Source organism: Dipodomys merriami, unplaced genomic scaffold (genome assembly GCF_024711535.1).
Source record: "Dipodomys merriami isolate MVZ:Mamm:240054 unplaced genomic scaffold, mDipMer1.0.p SCAF_17, whole genome shotgun sequence".
NCBI lineage: Eukaryota > Metazoa > Chordata > Mammalia > Rodentia > Heteromyidae > Dipodomys > Dipodomys merriami.
The window spans coordinates 19,039,256-19,051,897 of NW_027203048.1; the positions used below are offsets into that span (position 1 = coordinate 19,039,256).

General features: G+C 40.9%; 1 protein-coding gene across 3 annotated transcripts in view; it reads right to left on the minus strand.

Annotated features, from left to right (window-relative positions):
• The window catches only part of Cdkl4 (cyclin dependent kinase like 4), a 51,090-nt gene that overhangs the window by 4,847 nt on the left and 33,601 nt on the right, over nt 1–12,642 (minus strand). For all 3 annotated transcript variants that reach the window (XM_070025439.1, XM_070025440.1, XM_070025438.1), the window contains 4 exons: nt 10,819–11,016; nt 8,670–8,752; nt 5,718–5,774; nt 2,570–2,704 (listed from right to left, as the gene is read on the minus strand). In XM_070025439.1, coding sequence (XP_069881540.1) covers nt 2,570–2,704; nt 5,718–5,774; nt 8,670–8,752; nt 10,819–11,016 — 473 coding nt within the window. The remainder of the gene's footprint in view (nt 1–2,569; nt 2,705–5,717; nt 5,775–8,669; nt 8,753–10,818; nt 11,017–12,642) is intronic.

Below are 12,642 nucleotides of genomic sequence, written 5' to 3' on the forward strand. Positions count from 1 at the left end.
TAGCGTCTAGCCGTTATTCTAGGATTCTCATGGATGTACTATTACTTGCCTCAACACATTCCTGAATATATAGTTAGCCAATGTTTAAAAGAAAGATCTCCACCAGCTTTGAATACTTCCAGGAGACAAAATTACACCCTTATTCCCCGTTCCACTTTTTGGGGCCAGTACTAGGGCTTGAACTTATAGCCTCACACTCTCCTCTAGCTTTTTGGGTCAAGGATAGCATTCTACCACTTGAGTCACACATCCACTTCCAGATTTTTGGTGGTAAATTGGACATAAGAATCTCACAAACTTTTCTGCCTGCACTGACTTCAAACCTCAATCTCTGATCTCAGCTTCCTGAGTAATTATGATTGTAGAGGCATGAACTCCCAGCACCCAGCTTTTAAAAGCCAGTATATTGGTAGAACTGTAAAGGCTTCAAAAATCTCCTTCCTATCACTGTAGACATGGGTCTTAAGGAGGCTGGTAGCCATCACTTGGAGATCTAGAAGTGGGATCTAGGTAGAAATCTTAAGTTACAAAGTGAGACGGTCCTGAGTAGAAAGGGCTTTCTGTGATTTTCAGTTTCTTTTCTCACATGATAAAATTTCTACGAATGTCTTCAGAAGATTAGCACTTGAAAGGCATCATTGTGTTCCTCTTGGTTGGTTCTTTGGGGATCTCGTTGGTGGAGAGCAGGCTGAATGTGGTTCCATGGTGGTGCGCCATGGGGCTCACCATGTGCAGGCCAGAAGGATGCAGTTTTCTAAGAACATGACCCAGTCCAGACATAATCTTGGTAAGTGGGATAACCAAGTAGTGCACGCTGCACTACTTGCTCCTTTCATTGTCCCTGGGTCTGTGGAAGGCTTTGTGGGAAAATCCCTGATGGGTACTCATGTGGGATGGGGTGAGTTGGTGGGGTGGAGTGGTTCAGGCTAAAAAAAACAGTAACCCCACTATAACTTTTCATAGTGAACAGCACACCAGCCTCCTCAAGGCCAGTGTGAGGACAGATGTGGTGATCTTGAGTAGAAAGTGAATCCGGAGGATCTGGGAACAGGACAGGGGCACGTTGCCTCTCCCAGGCCTATGGCAGGGAATGGGAGAGATTTCTAAAGGGCAATGACCTTTTATAGCAATTCACAATTGGTTTCAGGTGCTGCCTCAGTTTATTTAAACAACCCTAATCTTTTGGTTATTCAAGTGTACACTGCATTGGGTTTGGTTTGCAAGAGATTAACAGTGGAGGGTAATAAAAAAAACCCTGAAAACAAAAAATGTAACATTTCATTTTGCTGAATTAGTTTGATCTTTTTTTCCCAACAAATTTCTATTTTCACTACTAAAAGGTAAGAAAAAAAAGCTTTTTTTATAGAAGGCATGCTGATGATCCAATTTTTGGTCAGATAAGTGATCAAAACCTAGTTTAAAAGTGGAGGATTAAGCAAGCATAAGAAGTGAAAACTGTCAATTCTTGAGGAATTGAAAATTACCATTTTATTAATATCTAATATTTGTGCATTTATTTATTTGAATAACATGTGTAAGTACCTTCTCTATGTCAGACATTGTCTTAGATGCTGGGTTTACAAGACAAGAAAAGAAAGCAAAAACAAAACAAATCCAAACAAACCTACTTTCATGGAGTTTGTATTTTAACCTCCAAGTACTCTAAAACTAAGTAAAGGACAATCACCCGAGAAACAGCAGAAATAATGCTGTTATAACAGGCACTGTTTTGTTCTGCAATATTGGCTCATTTTAAGACAGAATTTGGTTTCCAGATGTCTGGCTTCATTTCTTTATATATGGTAGAGCTTATTGTTGGCTTCTAGGAAAAAACTAAAAAAAGAAACTTAGCTGCCTACATGGGTAAAAAAAATGGAAGAGCTGAATTTTCTTTCCCAGAAAGGGACTAGCATTCCTTTGCAATGGTGGCAAAACTCAGTCCTGTTGTAATTTGGGCTTTTTCCTTTTTTTTGCCTATAATCTAGTGGGCTGAACACAATCTGTGTATTTAAGAATTGTACCACCATTTGATTTAAACACAAAGTAGGTGTGTGGTGAATTCCTTTAGTCCTAGCTGCAAGGGAGGCTGAGGTAGGAGCATCACTAGAGTCCAAGAGACCAGCCTGGGCTACACAGTGAAATCCCAATTCAAAAAAGGTAGAACAGGGAACTGGTATTTCATGCCTGTAATCCTAGCTACTCAGAAGGCTGACAGTTAGAGGATTAAGGTTCAAAATTAGGTGGGGCAAAAAAGTCTATAGGACTCTACCTCCAGCAAAATGCCAGACTGGAGGCATGGCTCAAATAGTACAGCACCAGCCATGAGCGCAGTGTGAGACCTTGAGGTCAAGCCCTGGTATCATCACTACAAAAAAAGTACAATTGAATAAGATAGTGCAACAATCTGGATGTTTTTAGAGTTCTAGGTTTTATTACATCAATCACCAATATTTATTAAGATAAATACAACTAAACAAGAAGAAAAAAGTCTTGGTGTTCACCTTATTTCACTTAGAAAGGCAGGAAAAGAAAAAAAAATTATAGCACTTTAACTTTTGAACAGTGGTACCTGCTGACGCCTTCTGCTTCTTCCCTCGTTACGTGCTTTTCTTTTCATTTGATCCTCTTGGAAGGAATCAAAGTAGCTGCTTTCCAGAAGCTGTGCACAGGTTAGTCTGTCATCCGGATTCATCTTCAGACATCCCTTCAGAATAGGAGGGAAGCAAAATAGATATTAAGAGAATGGCTATGTTGGATACAGTCCATGCTTGTAATCCTAGCTACCCAGGAGGCTGAGAGATCTGAGGCTCACAGTCCAAAGCCAGTCCAGGCAGAAAAGTTCGTGAGAGTAGCTGGAAGTAGAGTGGTGGCTCAAGTGTTAAGAGTTCCAACCTTAAGTTAAAAAGCTAAAGGACAGCACCCTTGCCATGAATTCAAGCCCCAGAACTAGAAGAAAAAAGGAGGAGGCTTATTTTGTTATTGTGCCCCAAACTGAGATATTTACTTGATAAAAACGAATTACAGCTGCTCTTATTTTGCTGCCTCAGAGTTCCAGAGTAGATGATGCACATACACTGTCTCTGCAAGGGTCACATCAATGGCGTCTTTTAGTCACTGACCAAAGTCTTCCACATGGCTCACTGGGCCACAAGCATCAGAACCACCCAGAACCTGTTAGAAATGCATGTTCCCCATCCTATCCCACATCTGCCCAGTGGGAAGGGCTGGAATGGCGGCCCAGCCATTTGTGGTTCCCAAGCCCTGTGGGTGGTTCTGATAGTCACATGCTCAAGTCTAGGAACTACTGGTGTGTGGAGATGGCTAACAAAGTGTGAACCTTGGCAATGAGACAGAACGTAAAGTGGGGGAGAAATTGAGTTGTTTTTTTCTTGCAAGAGTCACTAAAGGCCGAAAGGAAAAGGTGGCATTATGACCCTTTGTTCTAAGTCTGCCTCTGAGAACAGGTTGTCAGCAGAAGGGGCATTGACTGTCCTCACACACAGATTTTCTTCTTTCTGGTACTCTCACCACAGAATAAGGCTTTTCCCATCAGTAAATATAGCTTACAATCTAAAAGAACTGCAGCAGCTTTGTAGTAAGTGGCACAGATGACTAGAAATTTCTTGTCTTTGTCCATAAGAGAGAAACCAGGCTCTGAACATGACCCACATTTTAAGGAATCCGCATGTCCAGATTGCTCTGCCTAATGGCATCTGCTCTTACCTCCAGCTGAGCCCAGATCTGAGATCTGAGGTTGAGGATGCTGCTGACCCTAAGCAGCATCTCCTGCCCTTGGGGCAGTATCATAGTCCTGTTCAGCCAGAAACAACCCTGCTAGCATAATTTGTCCTTTGTTGTCTAAGGCTGACTCCAAAGTTCACCCCTTAATTAATGATCCATGCCATATATTAAGTGCAGCTGCTACTGGGAGGCAAAGTCCTCAGATTCCAATACTGTCAGATCTCTCACTAGGACAGCATGAGAGTTTTGAATACAAACTGTGTTATTCTCTTTTTTCCCTGGGAGAGGGGATGATGTTAGTTTTTTGTTTGTTTTTGTTTTCTTTTTTTGAGATGGAGTCTTGTCATGTAGCCAAAGCTGGTTTTGAACTCACTATGTAACACAGGCTGCCTCAAAATCTTGGTCCTCCTGCCTCAGCCTCCTGAGTGCTGGGAATGCAGGCATGTAACACCATGCCAGGTCCCCATTATCAGAACCTGGGTTCTGATGCCATTATTTCCCTTAGATGGCTCTTGTTATTAACATTGTTGATCTCTCCTCTAAATCTATTTTATTGTTTATTTTATTTTTTTATTGTGAAAATACCATACAGAGGAGTTACAATTACATGGGCAAGGCAATGAGTACATTTCTTATCAAGCATTGTTGCCTCCTCCTTTATTTCCCCTTCGCATCCCTTTCCATCTCTGCTCCCCCCCTCTATTTTATTGTTGTATTTATTATTTTCTGGTACTGAGGCTTCAGAGAGCCTGGGACTTCGTACATGCTAAGCTAACACTGAGTACTGTTGAGGTATTCTTCTTCCATATCTTGAAACTCAGTAGGTATTTTGAGTTCTGCTTTCAATAGAACTAGGCAACTGGCTAGGTCCTCCTTGAAATTCTTTGCCTTCTTTGTGGCCTGACTTTCCTTCTTCTATTTGGCCAGCCTTTGATACTTTACTTTGTCTATAATGGCTCAATCGTCTTTTTCTGATCTGCTCTTAAGTGTCTATTGAGCTCATTGGTGTCCATGGCTTTGATTAAGAAGGTTTACTAGAATTTCCCACATGTGTATGTCTGTACCAGACTTTTCTAGTTAGAGATCTATTGTCTGGATCAGATTCCCATGTGGTCTCAGATTGACTTGCTTATCATCAGTCACTAAGAGGATGTTTAAGAACATCAAGCCCAAGCCGGGCGCTGGTGGCTCACGCCTGTAATCCTAGCTACTCAGGAGGCTGAGATCTGAGGATCACGGTTCAAAGCCAGCCCGGGCAGGAGAGACCGTGAGACTCCTATCTCCAATAAACCACCAGAAAACCGGAAGTGGCACTGTAGCTCAAGTGGTAGAGCACTCGCCTTGAGCTGAAGAGCTGAGGGACAGCGCCCAGGCCCAGAGTTCAAGCCCCACGACCGACAAAAAAAAAAAAAAAAAAAAAGAACATCAAGCCCAAGTTCATACTCATGGGGGCTCTTCATTGTGATCTCAGGTGAGATACTGGGATTTGCAGTTTTAAAAAGCTTCTAGGTCATTCTGATGATCTGGCTACCCTCGGAAACCACTGCTATTCATAGGACTTTCTTAGTTGTTAATCATAGACATCATCTCTGGTGTCCTCATTCCTATACCACCAAGGACTTTCTGCATCCATGATGGATGGAGAGATTGTACCTTCTAGTCTGGCTTCTGTTGGTCAAGCATAGATAGCGTACTAAAATTTTTCTTTTTGTTTGCTTCTCTCTTAGGCTTCATGTATGGAATATTTCTGGTGTCTGCATGGCTCGGATTGTGTCTGGTATTTTATTAATTATAGTGGCTATGTTAGAATAGTTGCTACTTAAACCACTGTTGTTTCTTAGGTATAGTTCTTTTATAATTCCTTATTGTTTTTAATAATAACATCCTATTTGGGCATTTTTTGTCTCACTGTCCACATATTACTATAGCTTCAATAATTACTTTGTTGTCTACAGTTATACTTAAATCTTAATTACCTTCATAAAATCCAAAACCACAGGATGGACATTTGAGAACTTTTCCTCAAGTGTTTCCTGAAAAACAGAATAAAGACTTTCAATGTTATATAATACACAAAGTGGGACTGGGAAGGTGGCTCAGTGGTAGAGTGCTTGCCTTGCATTCCTGAGGCCCTGGGTTCTATTCCTCAGCATCACATAAGCAAAAAGAAAAACGCCGCAAGTGGCTCAAGTGGTAGAGCGCTAGCCTTGAGCTGAAGAGCTGAGGGACAGCACCCAGGCCCAGAGTTCAGGCCCCACGACCAGACCCAAAATAAATAAATAAATCTTAGTTCCCAATTTAAACACACACACACACACACACACACACACACACACACAATGTATATTGTGCACATATTGACATTCAGAATACTTTGGAGAAATACCCTTTAGTATGTTAGATAACTCCTTTTAAAGTTTTTAAAAATCATGTTTTTACATAATTTATACTATAGTGTAAAGGCTAGAAAGACATAAAACTGGAGTTTTCGGTTTGTTTGTTTTTTGTTTTTTGCCAGTCTTAGGGCTTGAACTCAGGGCCTGGGAACTGTCCCTGAGCTTCATTTGCTTGAGACTAGCATACTACCACTTGAGCCACAGTGCCATTTTTGACATTTACCCTTTATGTGGTCTTGAGGAATTGAACCCAGTGCTTCATGCATGCTAGGAAAGCACTCTACCGCTAAGCTACATTCCCAGAGCCTTTTTTTTTTTTTAATTTCATGATGGCTCACAAGTAACGCTGACAATTCTAGGAGGGAAGCAGATAAAGAAGCTTTAAGTCTAATGCTGAAAAATGTCTCCATCTGAAATTTTACCACAGTGACTGTTTATAGAGATGCTTTGAGCATTCTTTAAGCATAGAAAATATGCTGAATTACATGTATTACAATAGAAATCAGTAGAACAAAAAACATAAAATTTAGAATAGTAAGGAAGGAGGGGAGATGAGCAAACTTCAAAGATTAACAGGAACAGTCCAGACTGCATACTCAGTGAGGCTGCTTTATCTTGCTCTATTTATTTATTTTTTTGGCCAGTCCTGGGGCTTGAACTCAGGGCCTGGGCACTGTCCTGAGCTTTTGTGTTCAAGGCTAGTATTCTACCACTTTAAGCCACAGCTCCATTTCTGGCTTTCTGGTAGTTATTGGACACAAGAGTCTCATGGATATTCTTGCCTGGGCTGGCTTTGAACTCCAGATCTCAGTCTTCCAACTAGCTAGAATTACAGCCATGAGCCACTGGTGAAGGCTACCTCTTGTTCTTTAACTTAAATATATTATATAAATATTGTTTTGAAACATTACGTTTTTCAGTTCAACCACATGATATTTGCTAAAGGTTTAAAAATATTAAAAAAATTCAGTATGTAAGTCAAAGTATCCCAGGAACTAACTGACTTAAAATGTACAGGGTGTCTAGAGGTAGTTAGAACCCACAGGCCATCAATTCCAATTCCTGCGCTGCTGTGGCTTCAACACAGCCTGAGTGAGGACACATGGACATGCGCCTCTCCTGATAGTCCCTTCCTACCTTCCCTCACAGATTCAAGACCATATAGAGTTGTAAAGGTCTTTCCCTGAGCTTAGGTAACTCACACAGGAAACTGACGTCTACAGAGGATCAGAGTCATGTGGCCTTTGATGCATCCTCAGATAAAAGCAAAGGCCAGAGCAAGGGCTCCAGGTAGTCACTGATTTGGAATCTAATGAGTACACTGAGTGACCTTTTATGGAATGACTTTGATAGGGAAATAGGAGGTATGAAAAAAGAGGCTTTACTGATTTGAGCTTTGTTTCACAAACTGAAAAAAATTAGGAGAATGTACATCTTCTACATCTTCCAGATAAAGACTTCTTTCTGTATGTACATGTCATGAGAAAATAATTATTTCAGCATGAGTTATTACTTTACTGCTTTGAGTAAAAATATCAAGATCTTAAAGATACTTTTAAATTTAACATTATTCTTTGAACAGATAGAACAGGTAAACTTTTTTTTTTTTTTTTGTCAGTAGTGGGGCTTGAACTCAGGGCCTAGGCACTGTCCATGAACCTCTTTGTACTCAAGATTAGTGCTCTACCAGTGGAGCCATAGTGCTACTTCTGGGTTTTGAGTGGTTAATTGGAGATAAGAGTCTTATGGGGACTTTTCTGCCTGGTGTTGACTTTGAACCCTGACCCTCAGATCTCAGGGCTTGAACTCTGGGCCTGGGTGCTGTCCCTCAGCTCTTCAGCTCAAGGCAAGTGCTTTACCATTTTAGTCACAATACCACTTCCGGTTTTCTGGTGGTTAATTGGACTTATGGACTTATGGACTTTCTTGCCCGGGCTAACTTTTAAAACAACTTCCTGCTGGGTGCCAGTGGCTCATGCCTATAATCCTAGCTAATCAAGAGGCTGAGATTTTAGGATCATGGTTCAAAGCCAGCCCAGGAAGGAAAGTGTGGGACTCTTTATCTTCAATTAAACACCAAAAAAAAAAAAAAAAAAAAAGCCAGCAGTAGAGCTATGGCTCAACTGGTAGAGCACTAGCTGTGAGCATAAAAACTCAAGGACAGCATCCATGCCCAGAGTTCAGGCCCTGGAACCAGCAAACAAACAACCCCCAACACCAAAGAAAACCCTAACACTCCCTTCCTCCCAACCTCCTAGGTCATGTAAACTTTTTTTTTTTTTTTTGAGACAAGGCCTCTTTATATGGCCCAGGGAGTCCTGAACACCTCAGTTAGTGATCTCTTCCTCAGTCTTCTGAGTTGCTGGGACTACAAGCATGCCCCACTGCAACTATTCATTTTGAATATTTCTTTGATCTCTGTCAGTATTTCATCATACTGAAAACATAAGGCAAAAGTACAAATATTAAAAAGGAAACAACAACCTCTAAAGAAAATAGCAAGACAATAAAATTCCACCTAGAGAAGTTTACCATGTCTTCTGGTTCAGGTATACTGATGCCATGGAAAAACTGGTTACTTTTAAAGATAGATTGATGCCGTGGGATTAGTTTTCCTATAAAACACAAACAACATGGCTTATGATAAATTTAGTTTAAAAATCAGTGTATATAAATGATTAGCTTCTACAACCCAGGTATAAAGAAAATACGGTCTTGTTCCTTTGGATCAGATGAACAGTAGCCCTGCAGAGGTCTGTCTACGCAGGTAGGGCAATTTTACTCAACTCTCTATGCTACAGGTGGTTTGGTTTGCCATTCAGCCTCAGTCCAAAGACAAAGTAATAAAAAAAAATCTCACAACTGTATTGCTTTTCCTTATTTATTTTGCTGTTGGTCATGGGGGCTTAAACTCTGGGCCTAGGATCTATTTGTGAGCTTTTGTGCTCAAGGCTAGCATTCTATCACTTGAGCCACAGTTCCATTTCCAGCTTTTTTTTTTTTTGTGGTTAATTGCAGATAGTCTCACAGACTTTCCTGCCTGAGCCAGCCTTGAACTGTGATCCTTAGATCTCAGCCTCCTGAGTAGCCAGATTACAGGTGTGAGCCACCAGCACCTGGCCTGTATTGCTATTTTTAATCTTCACTGGATCATTGAAGAGAATGAGGCTGAGAGAGATCTAATAGCCTGGCTGAGGTCACATGGTAAGTTCCTTTTAGGACATCAATAAAATAAGCAACAAACACTAGTACAGCCTGTAGTTGTACTCCAGCCCTTGATTTTGTGTTCCTGAATACCCCAGATATTAGAGGCAAATGGAGGGCTGGCCAGCAGCCAGGTGGCCAGGAAAGCCTGTGGGGAGGAATTCAGATATGAGGTCACCTTCTTTGTACCCAGGCTCCTAGAATGAAGCTGGGTTAACATTTGGGATCTATGCTCTTCGGCTCACGGAGGAGGAGGACAGGGGCCACTGAGGATGCTTACACACTGTGAGAGTTCACAAAACATGTCTGGAGGTCATGGAGGCACCGTTAGACATAATATAATGTATAACCTCCCTAACAAGTTTTTCTTCAAACTGAAAGAAATCATGTGTGCACAAGTAATTTAGGAGTATTTTGTGTGTGTGCTGGAGTTTGAACTCTGGGCCTTGCACTTGCTAGGTAGATGCTCTATCACTCGATCCATGTCATTAGTAGCACTATATGAATGAAGAATGTTAGTATTTTAAGTTCTGGTAGCCATTCTCAATAAAGAACTAAAATCAGACTCTCAAACTCTAGAGCAGAATCTGAAAATTAAGGACCTCCGGACAGATCTAGTGTACAACCTGAGACTTAACGTGGATTAAAGTAAATCAAAAGAAGATTGATACCTTGTCAAATGTGAAAACTATAAAAAATTCATGAGAATATTTTGTGCTTTGAGTGCAGTTATGGGGATGCAATAGAGACTGAATAACCTGGATTCCTCAAATACTTGTCATATGGCTTTTTTAAGTATCTAAAAGAATTATTTTATTAATTCATATTTTTAAGTTATATTTTTATTATTACCATATGACTGTTTTGTGGGGTTTTTTTTTTTTGGTGTGTGTTCTCCAGTCCTGGGGCTTGAACTCAAGACTGGGAACCTTCCCTGAACTTTCTTGCTGACAACTAGCACTCTACCACTTGAGCTATAGTTCTGGGTTTTTTGGTGGTTAATTGTAGATAAGAATCTCACAAACTTTCCTGTCTGGGTTGGCTTCAAATAGAGATCCTCAGATCTCAGCCTCCTGGGTAGGTTAGGATTACAGGCCTAAGCCACTGGCACCTGTTTTACCATATGTTTTTTTAAATAGAATAACATTAGTGACCTTTGCTCTACAGTAAAGTGGGGGCATCTCTTTTACAGATAGCAGAAGTAGCATCCTAGGCATCTGACTCCTATCTGTCTCTATCTTATTCCATTGTGGAAACAAGCATATAGTTTAATTCCAAGCTTGGAGGGCATCTGAAAACTCACTGAGAGGAGCCCTGGCTCTATGTACTGACTGAAGCATTAGCTTTGGCTATAATCCAATTCCTCAAACCATCATCCTGAATAGCAATGATGCCCATGTTTAAGTTACAGTAGCATACTAATACTATTACTATTAAACTTTAGCTTAGAGTGTCAGTCATAAAATATAACTCATACCCAAAGTTCTGATTATCAGATAAAGTTGGTCCACGTCTGATTTTCCAGGCCAGAGTGGTTGGCCTGTCAGGAGCTCCGCAAAAACACAACCGATAGCCCATATGTCGACTGAGGAGCCATACTTCGTATCTCCCACAAGGAGTTCAGGGGCTCGGTACCACCTGGTGGCAACGTAATCAGTGTAGGCATCTCCTGGAACTGCAAAAGGACACCCAGCAGATCAGAGGAGTCGTATTTTCCTACCATGTGACCTATAACCTATTTCCCAGAGCAGGCTAGACATTTAGGCGGGCTTCAGTAACTTACAGAGGCTGTGATTTGCTAATTGTGTTAATGGTGTGAAGCATAAGTTGATTGAGCAGTTACCCTGTGCACTGGTACAGTAAATTTGACTCTTAGGACCACTTTAGCTAGTTAATATCTACATCACTGAGCCGGGCGCCGGTGGCTCATGCCTGTAATCCTACCTACTCAGGAGGCTGAGATCTGAGGATCACGGTTCAAAGCCAACTGAGGCAGGAAAGTCCGTGAGACTCTTATCTCCAATAAACCACTAGAAAACCACAAGTGGAGCTGTGGCTCAAGTGGTAGAGCGCTTGCCTTGAGCTGAAGAGCTGAGGGACAGTGCCCAAGCCCCACGACTGAAAAAAAAAAAAAATCTGCATCACTGAAAACTAGGGGTAGGGTCTTGCTGAGAATGTCTGTACCAGACTACAAGTCTAAACCAACTGCTGTTTGTTTCCATATGTTTATCAGCCTGGTGCTTCTCTGTTAACTTAATGTCCTTCCCAGAAAGATAGGTTTGAAGTTTTATTTCTGGGTACCTGTGCATGTGGCCTTGTCTGGAAACAGGCTCTTTGCAGATGTCATAGAGTTATAGAAGGTTACATTAGATTATAGTGGACTCTAAATTCAATAATTCAATGACTTATTTTTTTTAAAATTTTTTTAGTACTGGTGTTTGAGCTCAGAATTTGAACTTATTAGGCTAGTGATTTATCACTTGAGTCACAATCCCCAACCCTTGAGTGGATTTTTTAGGGTAAAGATCCAACTTTATTTTCTTTTGCTCCCCTCATCCCTCTTAGTACTAAAGTTTGAACTCAGGCTCTTGTGCTCATTTGGTTGGCTTGCTCAGCTAGCACTCTACTACTTGAGCCATGCTTCTAGCCCTGCATTTTGTTGGTTATTTTGGAGAGAAAGTTGAGGATTTTTCTGCCTAGGCTAGCTTCAAACCCTGATCCTAGGGATCTCAGAGTCCTGAGTAGCTAGGATTATGGGTGTGATTCTCCAGCAGTTAGTTGGAACTTAATTATTTCTGAAGTTAAGTCTGTTGATAGAGTCAATGTTAGTATTTTTTAGCACATAGTATTATAGACAATTTGTTTTTGCTTTAAAAAAAGATGAACAATGATCCCAGCAATAACCCAAACCAGTAGCTTTAACAGCTCAAGCTGAAACCAGTGAGTGAGCTCACATCCTGTGGAGAGTTTGGCCAATGAGAATGAGCTGGCATTGGTTGTACTACTGCTTTATTACATACCAGAAGCTTATTAAATATTGAATTTGCCACAATGAGTTCACCAGTCAGAGACTTGGGGATATATTCATTCAATCAGAATTTCTGAGATGAGTGACCCTAATTTTGAACTAAGACTCTTTATTCAGAGAAGGACTATGCTTGTCATAGGAAGGCTCAGCAGGAAAGAAGAATGCATATTCATGAAAAGTCAAATACATTTGTATTTTCAGCAGAAATGCCAACTTAAGAAGTCTTGTCAGCCCACAAAGGAAAATCCCCAGAAGGACTATTTATGAGATAAT